Source organism: Heterodontus francisci, chromosome 47, assembly GCF_036365525.1.
Source record: "Heterodontus francisci isolate sHetFra1 chromosome 47, sHetFra1.hap1, whole genome shotgun sequence".
NCBI classification, from domain to species: domain Eukaryota; kingdom Metazoa; phylum Chordata; class Chondrichthyes; order Heterodontiformes; family Heterodontidae; genus Heterodontus; species Heterodontus francisci.
In genome coordinates, this window is record NC_090417.1 from 716248 (window position 1) to 739745 (window position 23498).

The window sequence follows — 23498 nt, forward strand, 5'->3', positions numbered from 1 at the left end:
GGAAGGTGATTCAACCATCCAAGAAAGACGGTGCAGCCTCCCCGGTACAGCAGTCAATTGCTCCTTCAACGGTTTCCGAGCCTCCGACACGACCTAGTGCCGCTCACTGTTCATGGAGAACTCCGAAATGCCGGTCGAAATTTACCCTTTAGAATCATACAGGAGGCCATTCAACCCATTGTGTCCGTTCCGGCTCTTTGAAAGAGCTATCTAATTAGTCCCACTCCTGCTCTTTCCCCATAACCTTGCAAATCTTCATCTCCCTCCCTCCACCCCCCACTTCAAGTAGTTATCGAATTCCCTTTCATTCATCTGTTCTGATTTTCTTTGCTGACTCGTCAAACAGCTCAATGATTTTACCAGATGACTATCCGGAGCAGCCATATAAATACCGTGGCTATAAGAGCAGGTCAGAGGCTGGGAATTCTGTGGTGAGTAACTCACCTCCTGACCCACCAAAGCCTGTCCACCATCTACAAGACACAAGTCAGGAGTGTGATGGAATACTCCCCACTTGCCTGGATGGGTGCAGCTCCAACAACACTCAAGAAGCTCGACACCATCCAGGACAAAGCAGCCCGCTTGACTGGCACCCCATCCACCACCTTCAACATTCACTCCCTCCACCACCGACGCACAGTGGCAGCAGTGCGTACCATCTACAAGATGCACTGCAGCAACTCACCAAGGCTCCTTTGACAGCACCTTCCAAACCCGCGACCTCTACCACCTAGAAGGACAAGGGCAGCAGATGCGTGGAAACACCACCACCTGCAAGTTCCCCTCCAAGTCACACACCATCCTGACTTGGAACTATATCGCTGGGTCAAAATCCTGGAATTCCCTTCCTAACAGCACCGTGGGTGTATCTACCCCAAATGGACTGCAGCGATTCAAGGCGGCAGCTCAACACCACCCTCTCCAGGGTAATTAGGGAAGGATAAAAAATGTTGGCCTGGCCAGCGACGCCCACATCCCATGAATAAATAAAAAACATTCTAGTTGAGTAGCTGAGTAACAAAAGTCGAGCTGTGAGAACTGTTAGTACTGAATGAGTTTGCTTCAGACTTCCTCTCGATTAATTTGAAGTCAGTTTCCAGCTTTATCTGATCTATCCTGAATTCTTCTACAAGACCAGCTGTCAGTCACTTCCTTTCAAGGAAGGAGAGTTTGTGTTTCGCCAGTTACTCTTCACAGCTTCGTCCGAAGTTACGACAATTAAATCTCTAGCTCTTCTCTCTGAACTGCCTGTTTGATTGAAAACGGACGGCTCAAGGCTGCAAGTTTGAGCAGGTCCTCCTCTAGCTTGCACTCATGGTGATCTAGCGCAGTTTTGCCGACTGTTGAGCTTTTGTTGTTGGAATTATTAAACAAAGTTTCCCAAAAGCTCCTTCTTGCTGGGCCGATAGCACGGAACTGATCTTTAATTGGCCGGCTCGCTCAGGAGCTCACAGAATGGTTGAGCGCGGAATGGAAACCTACCACATGAGGGTTGCAAAGTGTCCTTTCTACTTGTGAAGGACACTTAGAACAAAATAGAGGGAGATTGGCTCTACTTGTGACTCCTACTATACCTAGTCCGGTTGATACTGCTAACACTCAGTCTGGATGTCTGAAATAGTGCTGGGGAGTAGCTAATATTACTCAGCTTGAAAAAGGCACAAAATTAAGAAACACAAGCTGCTAAACTTGTTTTAGATGCCCCCATCCTCCCACATTGCGTTAAATCTTTGTTGGAGGAATGACGAGGGGCAATGTTCCTTAAACTGGGGATCAGTAGAGATTTTCCAAGGGGTCAGTGAAAGTCGAGCAGTACGCAAATAAGGGACAGCCGGAAGTGGGCAGTTTTTAAACAGTAGATAGGGCGCCAAATTACATTCACACAGGTATTGTGAACTATAATTTTGATGTGACAGAGTCCATGATTATTAATCCAATTGAAAACAGGTCTTCCAACCAAAAATTGTTTGACAGCCACTGGTTTAACTACCTCGGTCTTTGCTGAAGGCACACGTCAAGTATGAGACCCTTAATCTGGCTGCATTCATTTGACCGTTGATTCAGTTTTCAGTCAAGACTCGTCTCTACTTTCAGTGACGCCTTTTACCTTGACGTGCCAAGATGTTAGTGTTTACCCTTCGCCTCGATTTCCTCCCCTCCTCTCCAAGCTCAGAGGGATAATGGCTGCACTGGCACCATCTCGCTCTCCTGTCCTTCAGTAGTCATTCGGTATGGGAGCTGAGAGAGCAAGTAGGATCTGCAAGTCTGAGGTCCAATGCAACTCTCACTTAGTGCCCAGACTTCCCACCATTAAATCACTGGATTGCAGCCAGTACCAGGGATATCGACTCCCTTCATCAACTACCCCCTGCTGTTAAACCACTCACCCTCCCTCCCTAAGGAACCAGCTCACACTCATCCGCCCCACCTCTGCGCCCCCTCAGAGATAGGGAGGCAAATTGTAAATCTCAAGTGGGATTCACTGACTCCGCACATTGATCGGGAACTTTCTGGTCCGCCTGCTCAGTATTACAGCAGCTGCTACATCACGTGTGTTTTTAACAGCGAACAGACCCAGGGCCAGGTCCTACTCACCAGACGGGCCGCTCCCGGCGAGTGGTGCTGCGGATGCGTGGCTTCACATACTCGTAGTAACCCTGGTTCTTGTGCTCCTCCTGACACCAAACCAGTTCAGCGTTGGAGTACCTCTTGGCCTCTTGCTCAACCACGTCGAACGGGAAGGGGGAGAGCTGCAGAGGGAAGCACGCCCAAAATAGTGAAGCTCGTCTGAGGCAGCACTGGCCCCGATCCATCACAAACTGAGTTTAGTGCACCCTTTTACCCCTCCCACCATCCAAACTGTGGAAAAGGCGAGATGAAAGCTTTCATACGGGAGATGACCTACCCACCTCCTACACTGATCACACAGCATGTGTCTGGTTACTTTGAGAACTGGACGGGAGGAGGAAAAGGCGGTTGAGACTGAAAAATGGTGAGTCCATTCTGACATGCCTCTTCCAGGAGCTTATGGATGGGAGTGTGCCACCCCAGAGAATACTTTCCAAGGAACCGGCTGACCTGAGCTCCCATCCATCATCTTACCTTCTCTCCCGGGGGCACAGCCTCTCAGTGGGCTAAAATCACCCGCGGCACTCAGGCCCCTCGTCAAAATATCCTCACGTCGAGACAGCAAGTGCCAACAGGTGATTTAACACGGGCAGTGTCCCAGCCTCGCCTGATCCTCACCTTCTCACAGACCGGCTTTCCAGAGGAGACCACTGGGCTCATGAGAACCATGGATTAACTCTTCCGCAGCAACCCGGCTGAGACCAGCCAGCTGAGCAGAAGCCGGGAATAGAAACTACCAAGGTTATAGGCGCTGGCGCACTAAAGACAAGAAAAACCTGCCCACATCCTCCAGCTCGGAAGGAAGATTACAATGCTCACCTGCTCCAGTCTGGCGATCGCAACCTCAGACTCCAGGTTTCTGTTCTTACGCTCTTTTGCCAGTTCATAGTATACTTTACCAGTGCAAAACAACAATCTCTTAACCTCTTCCGGCTTCTCAGCTGCAGGTCCATCCTCCACGATTCCACGCAGGAATTCTGTACCTGGAAAAAACGGGAAGGTGACGTTTCGTCAGTGAACATATTTTTGCAAGTGGATACATTTTCCCTCCATTCCACTCTTTCCCCCACTCCCCCCTTCCCTCATTTGCGATCCCTAAAAGGCACTAGCCACCCGACAATCTCTCACCGTGGTCACTGAAGGTGTTGCGACGAGTGGCGACTGCTGGTCAGAGGGCACTGGGTTGCGGAGGAGCTGTACAGCTGCTGCCCAGCCAATTCCCTTTCGTCTCTCCTTTCTACAGGCTTTCCTTTACAGGACTCTCTACTGTCACTAGAACAAGCTGCAGACTCAGTCCAGTGAACCCGTCCCCATCCCACTTTGAGCCCATCCTCACTTTCCCCATCTTTTGGTTTTCTCACGTCAAAACCACAGTTCCCAAGGCAGGGAGGAGAGAGACCCGCTCCCAGGTTCCCTCCCCTTCTGACGGGGCGTGGGAGAAAGGTTCAAGCAGGCTTTGCCCATGGAATTCCTCTCTCCGGGAGGGAGCGCTGCTCAACGGCGGAGATGAACGTGGAAGTCACGGGCGACGCAGCCTTCCATCAATCCACTCGCTCCATTTGAAACACAGCGGAGACGCGATGGAGCACGGACCCAAGGAAAGGAAACTTGGTGTGTCTACCCAACAGTGCTGCCCAAGACAACATGACCAGCGGCATTATGTGAGTGTTGATGACGTAGTTCACTGCTCTTTGATGGCCACTAATACAAACAAAATGGTCAGTGAAGGGACCCCCTCTGCCGACAATGGCAAGATTTTCACTACCTCGAGAGTGCAGGAGGAAGTGAGGGATTCCCGTTGAAGCCACACTTACATACCTGGCAGCATATCATCAAAGCTGGATTTAGCATCAGGGTGGCGCAGCAGTGATTTGGGGGTGAAGACAATCAGCTGAAAATGAAATGAACAGGAAATGGATTTAGTTTCCTTATGAATAGCAGTAATGAACAATTGTGAACTTGACTGGGCGTGTGCTAGTCTTCTGGATGAACGAGACAGCGTGCACAACAATACATTTCACAAGACCAGTAAGGAGGAAGGGGACTCTTCAAAACTATTTGAACTCAAAACCTTCTAGACACCAACATCTTTGTATTATAGCAGGGCTCTCCAACCAATGGCTGCGCTCAGCGCAAGGTCCAGCCCTCAAACAGACAACTTTAGTCCTACTTGTGCTTATAAGTTTTTACTCGCTACTTTGTCCAGTTTGAAGTGAGAGCCTGGAGGATTGGGAAGGGTCGTTCTTAGTGTGGATGCCCCACTGGTAGGTAAATCCTGCATCAGAACGAAGATCTGTTAGTACCAGCAACCACACTCTTCTGCATTACATCGACAAAGCCCTTCCAGGCTGTCAGATCCAGCTATGAATCAACCTTTGTGCAAAGCAATACCTTATGCTGTCAGTCCTCTGTTTCCTGTTCAAATACTGCTCCACCTCTCGAGTACAACAGTTGAAAAAAAAAACACCAGCAATGAAAGGAAGTAGAAAGGAGGGGAATTTTAAGAAGAGGTTTTCCTTCTGATTAAAGTAACAATTGAGTGAGATTCTGAGCATTCCCAGTTGCCTCCCGATCGATCTGAAGACGTTTATAACAGGGACCAGGTCGATTCTCCATTATTCAATTGTAAATAGCTGCAGCTCGGATTTCAAAAAACGACCTTCATTTATCCTCAACAAACCCAAGTTCAGGCAGAAAGATAAAGTGAGAATGAGTGAACATGTGCAAGAGAGTGTTCCAAGCACAGCCGCTGCCTTGGATCAGCGTTACCAGTTTTTAATTGTCATGAAAGGTGCTTTTGTTTTTTGTTCAAAATATTTCGTAAAGGAATTCAGAGTCAAACTGAGGAAATGTTGAACCAGTTTCCCCCCAAGAGAGTCATGAAGAGGACACTGAAAACTGGTTTGGCAACAATGTGTACTGGTTATCACATGACTTAAGTTAAAAATAGAACAGAAACCCTGGTAATGGGGAAGAAGTGAGCACAAATGCCCTCTGATAGGACAAGCCCGGAAGCAGCGGCTCACACCAGAGAGGGCAGAAAATTCACAAACTTTTGGCTGTAGTGTCAGTGTGTTTTATCTTCCGGAGTGAGACAAAGTCAAGTCTGCTGAAGAGGTGGCAAGAAAGGAGAGAAGACCGCAACCCAGCTCGCTTTCCAGTGCATCTCTAAAAGGCCCTAAGAAGTCCACTGCGTCAATACATCTCGTCTCCTGTCTTTGAAGAAAAGCCTGCTAAAATTAATTCTCAACGCCGCCTGAAGAGAACGGCTCTAAAAGATCTCAGTGACCCATCTACGTGTACACAGAGGTTAGACTGTGTGCCAGTTTTGCAACAACATATTTCATCTGCTGTTTTCTTCAGGAGTGAGCAAGTATTCAGACCAAGTGGTTTTTTTGTCTACAAGAGAGAGTGAGCGAGAGCGACTTTAAAAATTTCAATCTGTGTGTTTTATGCTTTACTTCCATCACCAGTTAAGACTTGTTTTATAATAAACTGATAATTTTGTTGTTCATTAATAAAAAAACCTGTTAGCATGTTCTATTCTGGGAAAAATAGAGTATAGGATTGACCGTATCGGTAAGTGGGAACATTTTTTTTAAATATATATGTTGTGACCTGTGGAGAAGTGGACTAGAATAAACAGTGCACTCCTCTGCCTCAGTCGTAACATAATAAATACACTGCTTTATGCGTAACCATGTTTGGAGTATGCCTGAACACAAGATAGGAACAGGACTAGACCATTGAGTCCCTTGAACCGGATTTGTCCCTCAAAAGCACCTTTGCTCCATACCCTTTTGACACTCTGCGACCTTCAAATCATACACGTGCTACTCAAAGCATGTTGGTACATCTGCCGTTTTCTTTCCTCACTCCTCCTTTTTGAACGGCCTCGACTTCTGGCAAGGGTAGAGTTCCACAGGGGCAGGTAGCCCTTTGCTACCTGACGCAAGCAGCTATTCTCCGTACGGGAGTCTAGATGTTGAACCAGCAGCCTTCTCCACTGAGGGACCGTCACGACACAGCCCAACCCTGCCCTCTCAAGGCGTGCATGTGTGTGAACTTCCCATCACGAATTGCGGAGTAACAATCAGAAGCTGGATTTCCACTCTTTTGCCTACTTGGATATGTACTTGAAGTGCTGTGTGCTACAAGGCGATGGACCAAGAGCTGGAAAGTGGGATTAGGCTGGAGAGCTTTATTTGGCCAGCAAAGTCACAATGGGCTTAGTGTAGCTCAGATCAGCTGACAACAGATTAGGAACTAAACCAGAAACTATCCTGATCTCAGTGAGGCAATGAGCCAACAAGGAAAGGCTTTCCCATTTAAAAAAAAAGAAGCCATTTTCCCCTCAAGATACTTGCAGGTACCAAGCGACAGGCTGGTCGAGAAAAACCTCTCTGCGGTGGATTCACGAGTCGGAACAGGGAATTAGGCCAACTGCATTGTTTTCCTTTTCCCTGGCACTTCCTAAAGTTTGGAGCCAAGATATAAACTGGCACTAAGCGGGAAGAGTAAAATTCCAAGCTCTGTAGACAGTGGATATTCGGCTAATATAAACATTTTGAAGCAACATCGCGCCCCTCAAATGAGGATCGAGGAATTTAAGCAGTTGGAGACATACATACAAGCTTGCGACTGCACTGACCGGCTTCCTGAAAGGCAGCAGTATTTGTCGCCTCAGTACGTGGAAGTAATTCGCAGGCGTGGAGCAATTCACGACGATCCAGTTAGTGTCATACAGCTGCTGCACTGCAAAATCTTCCGTCATTTTCTGGGGGGGGGGAAAAAGAACCCATTACGCAGGTTAGCGTGATCCCGTCGCAGCGCCACCCAACCCAACCCAAGCCAAGCCAAGCAGGGCTCCGCTTCCCGGCTCACGCTGCCCACAATATCCCTCGGCACTCACCGGCACAATATCGGGGTCATCGTTGCACATCTGAAGGAACCGCTCTGGTCGAGCGGAGGAATGTTCGGGTCCCTGTAACCAGCACAACAGCCACGTATCATTTATAGTTCACCCTGACCTGTCACGTAAAGGTTAACCTTTAACTGATCAAATCGCGTGAGTAAGGAAGAGGAACTGGGATGAAGGCAAAATCTAGTGCCTCGATTACTATGGCGTAAAAACATTTTTAACAGCATTTATGATCATTAGCGCTCAATAGGGGGATATTCCCAATGGTTAAGCATCATTTTAACAAGTAATTTTTTTTTTAAGAAGTGATAAAAACACAGTAAATTTTAATCTCTAAAGTAGGTGGGATATATGTCTATATGTGTAGTGTATTCACTGCCAATGAACAAGCCTTTCGAGAATGTGCTTCACTACCCCATAGCCAGCATCAAGCTTCTATTAAGCCTGCCATTGTTGAACTCAAAAAATAATTTTTATTTGAGTTTTAGACTTTGCAAGAAGCGTAACCCTCTGATCTCCTCAAGGCTTTGTTTCACAAATTCAAAAAGGTAGAATTTTTTTTTTGCATTCCACATGAACTCTCTCACCTTTTCGTCAAACTTCTTGCTGAATTTATGTCTCAAAGCACGGCAGAACCGCGGTTTCACTTCTCACACAGCTCACAAAAGCGAAGAGAAATGCTGACAAGTAACAAACTGAGGCTTAAAAGTGAATGGAGACTTTATTCATCAGTTTCAGTTTCCGACATCCATCCTGAAAGTTCAGCACTATTGACCGAAGAATGGTTACAGCACAGGAGGAGGCCATTCGGCCCGTCCTGTCCGTGCCGGCTCACTGCAAGAGCAACTCACCTAGTCTCACTCCTCCAACTTTCCCCGTAACTGGACAATACTCCAGTTGAGACTGAACCAGTGTTTCGTACAGATTTGCCATAACCTCCTTGTTGTTGTAATCTATTTCCTTATTTATAAAGCCCAGGATCCTGTGTTCTTCTATTAACCGCAGTCTCAACCTGCCCTGCAACCTTCAGCGATTTGTGTACATATACCCCCAGGTCCCTCTGCTCCTGCACCCCCTTTATATTGCCTCTCCTCGTTCTTCCTACCAAAATGAATCACACCACAGTACTCTGCATTAAATTTCATCTGCTGCTTGTCTGCGCATCAGCCTATCCATGTCCTCCGTAGGTTTATCACTATCCTTCTCTCAGTTCACTATGCTTCCAAGCTTTTCCCTTAACAAATCTGCGCTAGCTTTCCCGAATTAATTCCCATTTGTCTAAGTGACTATTAATTTTGTCCCAGATTATCATTTCCAAAAGCTTTCCCACTAAGTTTAAACTGGCTTGTCCTTGCACCCTTTTTTCAACAAGGGTGTAACATTTGCAATTCTTCAGTCCACTGGCACCATCCCTGTATCTAAAGGAGGATTGGAAGATTATGGCCAGTGCCTCTGCCATTTCCACCCTTACTTCCCTCAGTATTCTTGGATGCAGCTCATCCGGTACTGACTTTGACTTTAAGTATAGCCAGTCTAATACCTCCTCTTGATCAATGTTTGGCCCATCCAGTGCCTCATCTACCTCCTTGTTCACCATTGCTTGGGCAGCATCTTCCTTGGTGAAGGCAGATACAAAGTATCTCAGCCATGCTCTCTGCCGCAATGCGTAAATCCCCTTTTAGGTGCATAAACGGCTCCACTCCTTTTACCACCTTTTCATTATTTATATGCCTATAGGAGACTTTTAGATTCCCTTTTATATTAGCTGCCAGTCTCTTCTCATACTCTCTCTTTGCTCCTCATTTGTTTTTTCACTTCCTCTCTGAACCTTCTATATTCAGCTTGGTTCTCAATTGTATTATCAACCTGACACCTGGTATATGCACCCTTTCCCTGCTTCATCTTCCTCTTGATCTCTTTCAGGGAGCTCTGGCTTTGTTTGCCCTACCTTCCCCCCTCGTGGGAATGTACCTTGACTATACTCAAACTATCTCCTCTTTAAAGGCAGCTCATAGTTCAGTTACAATTTTGCCTTCCAATTTACTTGGGGAAAATCTGTTCTCACTCCACTCAAGTTGGTCCTCCCCCAATTAATCATCTTTACTCTGGAATGCACCTTGACCTTTTCCATAGATCACCCCTAAATGTTCCTCGACTGACATTTGATTCACTCAACCCACCTCATTCACCAGAACCAGATGCAGAAATGCCTCCTTCCTCGTTGGACCTGAAATGTACTGGTATAGAAAATTCTCCTGGACACATTCGAGAAACTCTTGTCCCTCTCTGCCCTTTACACGATTACTATCCCAATGTTTCAATTTTGGGTTTGGTTTATTTTTAAGTGACAAAGGTATTTCTTATTCCTTACTTTTTGTATAATTTTAATCAACTTCAGCCCCACTTTTGGTATTTTACTACTGCATGCCAATCTCAGTGTCTGTGCAAAAGAAAATCTTGAAAACATTCAAGTAACAAGAAATTGAAATAAAAACAGAAAATACTGAAATTATATGCGGGGTGGATCAGGTCACCATCTGAAGCGCTAACTAGAATTGGCTGTATCTCAATGCTGACGGCCTGCTCTGTATTCCCAGCACTTTCCGGTTTTAACCTTACACTTTAGAAAGTTGCTTTTAAAATTCTTCACATAACGTCTTGCACGCAGTTTTCCTTTCCTGCAAGTCGGGATAAAATAAAACTTACAAAAGGCAACTGCTCAATGCTGGCCTGCGCCCTGCAGCCTCACTGATTGCCAAAGACACGGGGGATGCAGTGATTTCATTGCCTTGGCCACTGCAACTGCTGTTGACTCGTTCAGTTTTGCGACACCCTTTCTATCACTGAATTGCTTCTCTGAAGCACTGGTCTCCTGAAACACCCCACCCTGGTTAAGGTTAAGCCTTACCATTCCTTCCATGCCATGAGGAAGCAGTAGGACAATTCCGTTCTGTCGCACCCACTTGGCCTGACCTGGACTGATGAACTGATCGATGATGCACTGCGCAGTGTTGTGGAAATCGCCAAACTGAGCCTCCCACAGAACCAGGGCATTTGGACTGGCCATTGCAAAGCCCAGCTCGAAACCTGCAGAGAGAGATTAAAGCAGTGCACTATACAATGAAAAGCTGCTGGAAACTTTGTTCCCTAGTTTTCAATCAGCAACCTCGAGCACCTTATGCAGCTGGCCACTCTGCATGCATGTGCTTCGACGGGGAGTTGTCAGCAGGCTATTGAACGGCAGAGGGCATCACAATTTAGCATGACCCTCTTCTGACCAACCCGGGAGTCAGTGAGTAGGTTTCGGGTGCGTAAACCCTGGCTAATTTTCTCCCTCTTTATCTGAAGGGAACCAAGGCCACTCGTAACCGCTTCCCTGACCGAGCCCTGCGAGTCGGAGGCTGATGAGGTCTCGAGGGCTCAGTGGTGCACCCATCAAACCATTCTCTAGTAGGGCTGGAAGGAACGCTACTGAAAAATTATTTGAAGTGTGCTCAGTATTCCACATCCTATTTCTTGGCTTTTAGGAATCCAGCTGTTCGCAGACGTACCAATGATATCGAATCATCTAATGATACCGCCATTCGGCCCATCGCGGCTGTGCTGGCTCTTTGAAACAAATGCAAGCCGCCTTTTCCTCCCATAAGCAAACCCAGCGTGTTGCGTGTGCCCTTTATTTCACAACGTATCTCAATGCGACAGGATGTTATTCCGTTCTCACGCAGAGAGAGACACCCTCCCACCAAGCTCGGTGCAGGTTTATCCAAAATAAAATAGGAATTGTCCTTACCCAGCACTCCGTACTCTGAAAGCGAGCTGTTACACACAGTGTAAGGAGCTTGGTTTGGCCACAGGTGGTTCATGGGAATACAGGTCCTCTTATCCATATTTTGGTCATGCAGCACATGATGTCGATGGCTAAAGGGGAAGAGAGAGAGAGCGAGAGAGAGGAAAAAAATTCTCAGAGACCGGTAGCTCTACAACTGTATTAAGTGTTCCACTACTCATTAAAGAATGTTCCTAAGATGTATTGCATTGAGGGTTAAAGATCAAGACAATTTAAGAGGAAGTTTACAACATTTCAACTCACTCCCAATTACATTACCGACGGCCCACACAGTGTATACGGACCAAATAATTGCGACAGTTCCCAAGTAGTTAAGATACTACACCCTACAGTGTCGGCCAGCGTGCACAATATCAAGCTACCACTGCCACTTCATTATACTGGCTCTTGGATCCAATGGGGATTGAAAGATTGTAACCAAAGTCTCTGCTATTTCAACCCTTGAATTCCATCTGGTCCAGGTGACTTGCCCAATTTCAGTGAGGCTAATCTTTTCGATCCATTATGATCCGATACATAACTTCCTTCTCTTCTTTTAGTGGAACCCTCACATCATTTGCTTCCTTTGTGAAGATAGGTGCACAGCACTCATTTACCACTTTAGCCATGTCCTCTGTCTCTATATGATTTCCCCTTGCGCCCTGAAATAGCCCTAACCTTCACCCTGAGTCACTTTATAAAATATTTCCGTTTTCTATTAGAGAGATGCAGAGTCAGGCACAGGTGGAGACCTTCAATAAGACAGAAGCAGCTAGTTTTGGCCATTACCTGAAAGTTCCTCTCTCCACGTCTTGCCCACTCATGCGGATATGAATACCTTCGTTAAGCAAGGATCCCAACGCCATGTACTCTGCCAAGGCCCAGTCCACTGTGCGATTCTTCACCATCTCTCCACGGCCTTTCAGGATACGAGTTAAGCCTGCAGGAACAGTAGAAAAACCAGTCAGAGCTGCAATTTTAAATGTATAGCAGAGCAAATGCAATGACCAATGATAAATGTTGAGAGGTTCGATAATACTAGATTATTCCCACTGGTTGGTAAATTGGTACAAGGGGACAGACAGTCAGGATTCTCACCAGGAAAACAAGGGGGAAAGTCAGAAGAAATATCATACAGCTTTACTGAAACACGGAACGCTTTATCAAAAGTAAACTTTCAGACGATAGCATCATTTGGAAAGGAAGAATATAAAAGGACACAAGCAAACGGCAAGAAAATAGGATTACAGCTGATAGTCCCAGCACAAACGTGATGGGATGAATGGCCTCCTGTCCTGTAATTTCTATGACCAACTCTTTATGGGATAGGCAGTCATGCATTATAACATTACTAGCTACCCACAATTACCCTGAGCACAGGACAAGCACACTACTATATAAACACACATCTACATTTCAAGACTGCATGCAAGGTTGAAACTGCTAGTGGAATACAAACACAGGCTGGTCCAATTTTGCTGCCACCAGTATATATTCCCATGAAAAAAAACTCACTGTCCGCTTTCAGACAGTGGATATCGGACCAAAAGATATCAAAGTTTGTGAGGGGTTGTAAATAATGGGGAACAAGTGGGCAAACTGCAGAGGAATCCGGATGGCTTAGAGGATTAGGCCAAAAAGTAGATGTCATTTAATGTAGAGAAATGCAAACTCAAAAGAAGGAGGGAGACAAAGAGTGGAGTACAAGATAAATGGGAACAGCCTACAAGAAATGACACAGAAGAGGGATCTAAAGGGGGTTAAATGCAAAACACCTTTAAACCATCAGCATTGTTCATTTATGGTGGTGAGGGCAAATCGGACCTTGGAACGTCCTGCTCTGGGGATGCAGCCAAAGTCCATACAACCATTCCATATGAATTAGGAGCAGAAGTAGGCCATTCGGCCCCTCGCTCCTGCTACACCATTCAATAAGATCATGGCTGATCGGTTTCTGACTCAAATTTCACACTCTCATCTAACCCCGAAAATCTATGATTCCCTTGCCCAACAAGAATCAATCTACCTCCGCCTTCAAAATATTCAATGACCCCGCCTCCACCACCTTCTGAGGCAGGGAGTTCCAAAGTCGCACAACCCGCAGAGAAAAGATTTCTCTGCATCTCTGTCCTAAAAGGGCAACTGCTAATTTTAAAATAGTGCCCCCCCCCCTAGTTCTGGACTCATCCACATCCACCTTGTCAAGACCGTTCAGGATCTTATAAACTTGAATCAAGTCTCCCCTCACTCTTCTAAACTCCAGTGAATACAAGCCCAGTCTGTCCAACCTTTCCTCATAAGACAACCCGCACATTTCAGGTATCAATCTAGTAAACCTTTTGTGAACTGCCTCCAACGCATTTACATCCTCCCTTAAATAAGGAGACCAGAACCGCGCACGGTTTTCAAGATGTGGTCTCACCAATGCCCTGTATAATTGAAGCAGAACATCCCAACTTTTATTTTCAATTCCTCTCGCAATAAATGACAGACTGGCTTGACAGGCAGAGATGGCCACTTCTGGTCATGTTCTTAAGGAAATTCAGATAACGGGGACTGATACTAGACAAGCTTATCTAGTGACACACCATGGTAAATATGTGAGTTTGTTCAGTTAATTCAGGATACACGGGGGCAGGAGGGAGGGGGTTTTGTTCCCAGGTTTTTCTGAAATTGGCCACGTTTCCCCTGCTCACCCTTTTTTGCCTTCCCCCAGGAATCAGCCACGTCAGCGAGTATGGGGCACAAGGTTGGATTGTCTAATAGACAGGGTGAGCTTGCATCCCTCATCTTCAAAACTGCTCACGTGGGCCAAGCAATGGCTAATGATGCCGGGGGGGGTGCAAACTGTGGGGCAGTACCAGAGTCCGCACAATTGAATTCCGATCTACCTCCATGAATGGTGAAATCTTCCACTGGCACAGAGCTGGCGACACTTCCGATGTGATTCAACGTCTCCTCACTCAGACCAGTGGAGGGACATGTCATGCTTTTCGGCTGGCCATCGAGAGTGAAAAAACCTAAAAGGCACAAGGGAGACAAAATGAACCGCACATCAAAAAGAAAAGAGGTAACACCGAGACAGACTTTACTTCCCCTTTTCACCCTCACTTCTTGACAGGACAGGCAGCTATGTTACTTCCAGCTGCTGCTTTGACGGGGCCTGGCTGATTATGCCTCACATTTACCATTTGGGAAGGCGAACCTTCTTCCCCCACCACCTTGCCCAGAGATCAGAAATCACCAAGTGCTCTAAAAGATAATTTAGCTACAAACACTTAATTTTCTCTTGCTACCTTTCTCCCTCGCCCTCCTGAAGGCACTGGCCTCGCAATGCTTGCTGGTCACCCTCCTGCTTGCTGTGAGCTGTGGCTAGAAGTGCTGGCAGGCTATTTGACTCGGGAAGGCATCGCGGCTTGAAGCTGACCCTCACCTGATACGCGCACGCTTCAGCAGGATTGATCAGAAATAATGGACCTTCTCCAATTCTCCCCTCTGTTGAAGGTGGAGTCCAATACTACCACTGCAACTCAGTCTGCTGAGATTAGCCAGCTGTTAACAGATCAGGGTTTTTAAAACCCCGAGGCTTGCTGGTTTGTAAGATTCCCAAACCAGAATAAAAACGCTCCCCGTGGCGCGGCTATTCCACTGAGATTTACACAAACAATTCTCACTGCACTCTACCACCTCTGGATCACAGTTACTTTTATCATAAACACTACACTGAACAGTACATTGGCGACTCCAGCATATCGGCAGCTGAAAGATGACTTATTTTCTCATGACAATTAAAAGGTATATCTTGAAAAGACATTTAATCCATAAACAGCTACCCAACCAGCATTTATTTAAATACCAGTGACTCTCTGCCCTTTTTAACATTTAACCAAACAAACCTCCCAATTTACCAGTGTCCAAGCAAAGAAGACTCATCCGCGCATCATCTTCTCAGTTTATAACTGGGCAGCGGGAACGCAAGACAAACGCTGCCAATTGCAGCGTCCTTTTCAGACGGTTGGAGGGTAGGCGCCGGTTTAAACGCGACTCTTTGTACTGGATGTGCAACATGTCGAAACTCTTTCTCAAAAGCAAAGTGAGCCAGAAACCTTCCCCACTTCTGGGTTTACACCAATGCAGCCTCTTTCGAGAGAGCAGAGCTGTGCAGCACCTGTATCGCCCATTGAAACACTTACCGGGCCATGGGGAGTCGAGCCAGTGTTTAATGTGCATGATCTTCTCATCTTTAGATCGAGCATATGCCTCCTCACAAATCTTATCGTATTTGGACATTTCTGCCTACACAGCCAAAAAGCAAAGAAGAAAATACACCTTGAGAAGTAGGAAATAACTAGATCAACTCTGCTACTGTGCACACACTAGGGCCATTAACATCCTGAACAGATAGCGGCGATAACACATGCACACAAGCAAACATGAAGACTTATGGCTGAACCTCAATCCAGATGCTGACTGACTGCAAGCCTGCTTCTAGGTACCTTTATCTAGCTCAATTACAATTTTATTCTGTAAAGGCAAAGTGCCTTTAAACAATAAACAGGCATGGTACTCGCCAACCAGGGCTCAACTCAAAACTTTTGTCAGATTTTCCGAGCTCACTCAGTTCAAAACTCGACACAAATATCAAGGAATCCGGAAAGGGAAGTTCAGAATAGGGTGTTCAATTACCTGACTGTAAGCAACATAGTCCTTTTCTTCCCCCCCGCCCCCCCCACCCCCACCCCCGCAAGCCTCTGGTAGGTAGACAAATAAAGGACGTGCCATTTTGGCATGCACTGGTATTGACTTATATTTCCCGGGTCTCGGGCGTCCTGTCCCTCAATGAGCTCAGCTCCCAACACACAGATCTCGTACAGTTAGTGACAACAGCAAAGATAAACTGCCCAGATTTGCCAAGGTACCAGTGACTTTTAAAATCTGTTGTTCCAGAGTTTTTAAAAACTGGATTCCCTGCCCTCGGGTGTCGCTGGCAAAAGTGCCCCGTAAGCCACTTGCTAGGACCGTTAAGAGACAACCGTACTGATGGGGGACTGGAGTCACCTATAGGCCAGACTAGATAGGGACAGCAGGTTTCCTTCACTAACAAGTGAAACAATTGGGGCTTTTACAGTAAAAGGCAACCATTATTTAAAAAGAAAACCCGAAAATGCCAATTCTCAAACGGCCACGGTGGGATTTGAACTCACGGTCGCTGGATTATTCGCCCAGCAACGCGGAAAATAACGTCATCGCCAAACCTCAAACTCTTGCTGGGTCACGACGCCCTCAGACATCAGCTTCTCGACGTACTTCCTCAGCACGGCCTTCTGTTTCTTGATCTGCTTGTACATCAGGGGCTGCGTAAACATCGGTTCGTCCATCTCATTGTGCCCATTGCGGCGATAACAGACCTTTAAAATAGACAACACGTGGGCTCAGGCTTGCCAGACGACCCCAGAAAATGACTCTCTGCCACACCCGCTGGCTTGTCAAATAGGTGTCATCGCTCCTCCAGCATTCTCCCTCCCACTGTTAATCTCTCCCGACCAGCTCCCCACTGCTATCATCGTATGATCATACAAATAACTCTGTTACAATGGGCCACACAGATCGAAGATGAATTACTTGACGTTCCCCTATAAACTGGGATAGAATTGATTACACCCAATGGCACCGATGAGGGTTGTGGCCTGTAATCTGGGGTGGCAGCATTACACCACTGAGGATTGAGTGTTGGTCAGACCGCGGAGAGAGTTGAAGAGGTTTTGAAGCTACCGATTTAACTGCTCTTTCCTATCGGAGTGGCTCCTGTACGACACAGTACAGGACACAGTAAGTGCGGCTTTCCTTTCAGTGCAGCTTTGTGGAAAGCTCCTTGGGAGCCCCTGTCGTTTCACTCAACACACAGGGGATGCTTTGTCCCATTGCTGTTTGTATATCAGCAGAGTTTCAGACCTTAACTAAAGGAAGTAACTTTGCAGACCGTGCAGCCAGGTGGAATGAGAGCCTTTAAAAGTGCCTCGACAGTTATTGAACTATTTTCCCAAGACCTCCACCTTTATGTTGACGCTGGATTGGACTGTTCAAAAGAATTCGTGCACACGCGTCTTATTGTTTGACAGGCGACATGACAAAAAACAGATTTTTGTTAGGCGTGAGTTACTTTCTCTTGTAATCTGTTTTCCAACAGATGCAGAGCAAAAGAAAAAAAAAAGACTATTTATTTCTGGTCGCGCGAGCAAACGCGTGAAGGAGACAGAAAAGCTGTTACCCCACCGATTGGCCACGTACCAAATCGACCACAACATCTTTATGGAAAGTACTCCTCCACTCTGCAGCCACATTACACACATACATCACCGCCTCTGGGTCATCAGCATTCACATGGAAAATAGGAGCATTCACCACACGGGCCACATCGGTCGGGTATGGAGAAGAACGGGCTACACGTGGATCTGTCGTGAACCCAATCTAACAAAAACAATAACCCAAACCATGAGACACAGAACCTAACAATGGAGCACTGGCACGCGCTGAACAGCATAATAATTAACACAAACATGAAATGCTGGAAATACTCAGCAGGTCTGGCAGCATCTGTGGAGAGAGAAGCAGAGTTAACGTTTCAACTCAGCGACCCTTCATTTGCTGCATGGAAGCTGAAATTACCCTAATAGTAGTCCCTTGCCTTGTTTTGCTGGAAAGAGAGCGACTCTCTACGTCTCTAAGCTCAGTAAGCATCCCGTGGCCAGGCAGTGAATGGAGGCCCAAAGACGGACTCAACAGCAAGGTCTTATATATTAATGACTTGGATGAGAATGTAGGGGGCATGATTAGTAAGTTTGCAGGTGACACCAAAATTGGCGGTATAGTGGACAGTGAAGAAGGTTGTCTAAGGTTACAACAGGATATAGATCAACTGGGAAAGCGGGCAAGGGATTGGCAAATAGAATTTAACACAGACAAGTGTGAAATGATGCATTTTGGGAAGTTAAACCAGGGCAGGAAATATACAGTGAATGGCAGGGCCCTGGGGAGTGTTGTTGAGCAGAGACACCTTGGGGTGCAAGTACATAGTTCCCTGAATGTGGCAACACAGGTAGACAGGGTGGTGAAGAAGGCGTATGGCATGCTTGCCTTCATCAGCCGAAGCACTGAGTACAAGAGTTGGGACGTCATGTTACAGTCGTACATAACGTTGGTTAGGCCGCATTTGGAGTACTGTGTGCAGTTCTGGTCACCGCACTACAGGAAAGATGTGATTCAGCTAGAGAGGGTGCAGAAAAGATTCACAAGGATGTTGCCTGGTTTGGGGGGCTCGAGTTATAAAGAGAGATTGGATAGGCTGGGTCCGTATTCCCTGGAGCGAAGGAGGCTGAGAGGGGACATGATAGAGGTATATAAAATTATGAGAGGCATAGATAGGGTAGATAGCCAGAGTCTGTTTCCCCATGGTAGAGGTGACTAAAACTACAGGGCATAGATATAAGGTGAGAGGGAGGAGGTTTAAAGGGGATCAAAACAAAGAACAGTACAGCACAGGAACAGGCCATTCGGCCCTCCAGTCTGCACTGATCTAGATGCCTGCCTAAACTAAAACCTTCTGCACTTCTGGGGTCCGTATCCCTCTATTCCCATCCTATTCATGCATTTGTCAAGATGCCTCTTAAACGTCGCTATCGTACCTGCTTCCACCACCTCCCCCGGCAGCAAGTTCCAGGCACTCACCACCCTCTGTGTAAAGAACTTGCCTCGCACATCCCCTCTAAACTTTGCCCCTCTCACCTTAAACCTATGTCCCCTAGTAACTGACTCTTCCACCCTAGGAAAAAGCTTCTGACTATCACTCTGTCCATGCCACTCATAACTTTGTAAACCTCTATCATGTCGCCCCTCCACCTCCGTCGTTCCAGTGAAAACAATCCGAGTTTTTCCAACCTCTCCTCATAGCTAATGCCCTCCAGACCAGGCAACATCCTGGTAAACCTCTTCTGTACCCTCTCCAAAGCCTCCACGTCCTTCTGGTAGTGTGGCGACCAGAATTGTATGCAATATTCTAAGTGTGGCCGAACTAAAGTTCTGTACAGCTGCAACATGACTTGCCTATTTTTATACTCTATGCACTGACCGATGAAGGCAAGCATGCCGTATGCCTTCTTGACTACCTTTTCCACCTGCGTTGCCACTTTCAGTGACCTGTGGACCTGTACGCCCAGATCTCTCTGCCTGTCAATACTTTAAGGGTTCTGCTATTTACTGTATATTTCCTACCTGTATTAGATCTTCCAAAATGCATTACCTCACATTTGTCCAGATTAAACTCTATCTGCCATTTCTCCGCCCAAGTCTCCAATCGATCTATATCCTGCTGTATCCTCTGACAATCCTCATCACTGTCCGCAACGCCACCAACCTTTGTGTCGTCCGCAAACTTACTAATCAGACCAGCTCCATTTTCCTCCAAATCATTTATATATACTACAAAGAGCAAAGGTCCCAGCACTGATTCCTGCGGAACACCACTAGTCACATCCCTCCATTCAGAAAAGCACCCTTCCACTGCTACCCTCTGTCTTCTATGACCAAGCCAGTTCTGTATCCATCTTGCCAGCTCACCTCTGACTTCACCCGTGTGACTTCACCTTTTGTACCAGTGCCATGAGGGACCTTGTCAAAGGCTTTACTGAAGTCCATATAGATAACATCCACTGCCCTTCCTTCATCAATCATCTTCGTCACTTCCTCAAAAAACTCAATCAAGTTAGTGAGACACGACCTCCCCTTCACAAAACCATGCTGCCTCTCGTTAATAAGTTAGTTTGTTTCCAAACGGGAGTAAATCCTGTCCTGAAGAATCCTCTCTAATAATTTCCCTACCACTGACGTAAGGATCACCGGCCTATAATTTCCTGGATTATCCTTGCTACCCTTCTTAAACAAAGGAACAACATTGGCTATTCTCCAGTCCTCTGGGACCTCCCCTGTAGCCAATGAGGATGCAAAGAATTCTGTCAAAGCCCCAGCAATTTCTTCCCTTGCCTCCTCAGTATTCTGGGGTAGATTCCATCAGGCCCTGGGGACTTATCTACCTTAATGCTTTGCAAGATTCCCAACACCTCCTCCTTTTTGATAATGAGATGACTGAGACTATCTACACTCCCTTCCCTAGGGTCATCATCCACCAAGTCCTTCTCTTTGGTGAATACTGATGCAAAGTACTCATTTAGTACCTCGCCCATTTCCTCTGGCTCCACACATAGATTCCCTCCTCTGTCCTTGAGTGGGCCAACCCTTTCCCTGGTTACCCTCTTGCTCTTTATATATGTACAAATAGCCTTGGGATTATCCTTAATCCTGTTCGCCAATGACTTTTCATGACCCCTTTTAGCTCTCCTGACTCCTTGCTTAAGTTCCTTCCTACTGTCTTTATATTTATCAAGGGCTTCATCTGTTCCTAACCTTCCAGCCCTTACGAATGCTTCCTTTTTCTTTTTGATTAGGCTCACAATATCCCGCGTTATCCAAGTTTCCCGAAACTTGCCAAACCTATCCTTCTTCCTCACAGGAACATGCCGGTCCTGGATACTAATCAACTGACGTCTGAAAGACTCCCACATATCAGATATTGATTTACCCTCAAACAGCCGCCCCCAATCTAAATTCTTCAGTTCCTGCCTAATATTGTTATAATTAGCCTTCCTTCAATTTAGCACCTTCACCCGAGGACTACTCTTATCCTTATCCACAAATACCTTAAAACTTATGGAATTATGGTCACTGTTCCTGAAATGCTCCCCTACTGAAACTTCGACCACCTGGCCGGACTCATCCCCCAATATCAGGTCCAGTACGGCCCCATCCCTAGTTGGACTATCTACATATTGTTTCAAGAAGCCCTCCTGGATGCTCCTTCCAAATTCTGCCCCATCCAAGCCCTAAGTGAGTAAAGGGGTAAATTTTTCACACAAAGAATAGTGGGTATCTGGAATGAGCTGCCAGAGGAGGTGATGGAGGCAGGAACAGTAAAGAGGCATCTGGACAGGTACTTGAATGAGCAAGGCATAGAGGGATATGGAATTAATGCAGGCAGGTGGGATTAGTATAGATAGGCATTATGGTCAGCATGGACGCAATGGGCTGAAGGGCCTGTTTCTATGCTGTACGACACTATGACTATCACAAATGAAATAGGCGATTGCAAATGGCCACAAGATAACTAGCCTTAGTGTAAATGTTGGATGAGACGTGGGATTGCTTAGAGTCCAATGATCTAGCCTTTTAGACACAGGGTCCTTTAATGGTGCATTTTAACAGCAGAGTCTAGTTGAGAACACCCAAATCAGTATGTGGTTTACAAATTTTATTCTACATTTTCATTCAAAAATCACACGTCAGTTCTGACTAACATTCACCAAGTGACGAGTTTCCATCTCTTACTGAGAGACAATTCCATTCGGGACAGTCAGAGAGCATGCAACCCGTTCAGCTACTACTAATACTGTACCTGGTTATTCACCACCACATGAATTGTTCCGTGGGTGGTATATGACGGGAGGTCACTCAAGTGGAAGGTTTCATAGACAATTCCCTGTCCTGCAAATGCCGCATCGCCATGCAGAAGAATGGACATTACCTGGAACAATCACATATCAAGACTTAGTCCGTGAACATCTCCTGCATTATATTTTAGCTCAAATGAACTGATTACAATTCGGGTTTCTTCCCAGTACTCTTTACTCAGGCCCATTACAAATTCAAGCCTCCTATATACAGAAACGTAACTTTAAAAGCGAAGCATACGGGAGAATGCTTCATTGGGATAGGCACAGGAATAATGAGATATCGCCACATGCTACGAATCTATTCAAAAATAACAGGGGGATAAAAACACATGGGCACATGATGCAGGTCAGGCTACAGCTACTCACTGGAATTTACTGCAAGATATTTAGACAAAATAGAAAAGCAGCGGACAAGAATAATACAGAAAACCGGAGACATTTTGTCGAAGCTTTTCGTCTTGCACTCCTCAGGACAATTCATAAGAATACAAATGTAAGGGAAAACAACAAATTTATACTACACGAGAAGACAGTGCTGATTGGTTGGCAAGTGGACCAAAATTTGTTGTTTTCCCTTCCACTGGTATTCTTGCGAATTGTCCTGATGAGTGCAAGACAAAAAGCTTCGACAAAATGTCTGTTCTCAGCAATACTCAAGTTCTTTCCTACCAAACGACTAAAAATACAATTATTTTGCATTCTTTGTTGTTCTGAAGTGGCAATGTTTTCAGATTTTTTTTTTGCATCTTTTTATGATTTTTTGGAGCACACACCTTGGCTTCTCAGAAGTCACAACTCACCATTTGGTTTATAAGGTGAAATAAAGCAAGGAGTGCAAGTTCGTCATCTTTATTCCTAATTCTGGATACAGAAGTGCTCACGAAAACAAAGTTCAGAAGATCCAAGGCTGCATCACGGGTAGTCGCCTCAAATGCTTCTCTCAGCTCCAGAATAAAACAAACCGCTAAAAACAGCCTCGCTAACAGGACACCCCACGCCACAACTAAGCAGCTGAGGAGATTATTAAACCAAGAGGACTGTCTATAAGCAGTCACGATCAAAAAAGGTGGGATACCCTCCGAGTACTGACGTTCACTGCAGGCAACAGTTAAGTGATATTCAGGCCTTCACATCACAAGAACATACGCAATAGGAGCAGGAGTAGGCCATTCGGCCCTTCAAGTCTCTTCCACCATTTGGCCCTTGGACTCTGCTCCGCTATTTAATATGATCACGGATGATTTTCTACTTTCACCCCACACTATCCCCGTTTCCTGTAGTATCCAAAAATCTATCAATCTCACTGGTGAATATGCTTAATGATTGAGCATCCACAGCTGTCTGGGGTAGAGTGATCCAAAGATTCACAACCCTTTGAGTGAGGAAGTTTCTCCGCATCGCAGTCCTAAATGGCCGACCCCTTATTCACGTCAAAGGAAAGACTCAGCTGCAACTATGGGTTCAATTTTTAAAATCCTTGCTACATACGCATAAGAATTTCTATCCTAAGGATGTTAAAAGCGATTAGGGGTGTCCGATCGCCAAAAGGTACCGTGCCCGCAGG

General features: G+C 46.1%; 1 protein-coding gene across 2 annotated transcripts in view; it reads right to left on the bottom strand.

Moving 5' to 3' along the window:
• LOC137357043 (2-oxoglutarate dehydrogenase complex component E1) overlaps positions 1–23498 on the bottom strand; it is a 30335-nt gene that overhangs the window by 906 nt on the left and 5931 nt on the right. Inside the window, exons 6-19 of one of the 2 annotated variants that reach the window (XM_068022993.1) lie at positions 22735–22878; positions 21877–22005; positions 17664–17843; positions 16631–16783; positions 15569–15671; positions 14267–14395; positions 12165–12315; positions 11340–11467; positions 10458–10636; positions 7541–7612; positions 7280–7405; positions 4447–4519; positions 3448–3611; positions 2596–2750 (exon numbers count right to left, since the gene is read on the bottom strand). In XM_068022993.1, coding sequence (XP_067879094.1) covers positions 2596–2750; positions 3448–3611; positions 4447–4519; positions 7280–7405; positions 7541–7612; positions 10458–10636; positions 11340–11467; positions 12165–12315; positions 14267–14395; positions 15569–15671; positions 16631–16783; positions 17664–17843; positions 21877–22005; positions 22735–22878 — 1886 coding nt within the window. The remainder of the gene's footprint in view (positions 1–2595; positions 2751–3447; positions 3612–4446; positions 4520–7279; positions 7406–7540; positions 7613–10457; positions 10637–11339; positions 11468–12164; positions 12316–14266; positions 14396–15568; positions 15672–16630; positions 16784–17663; positions 17844–21876; positions 22006–22734; positions 22879–23498) is intronic. The other variant, XM_068022994.1, reaches the window with a different exon arrangement.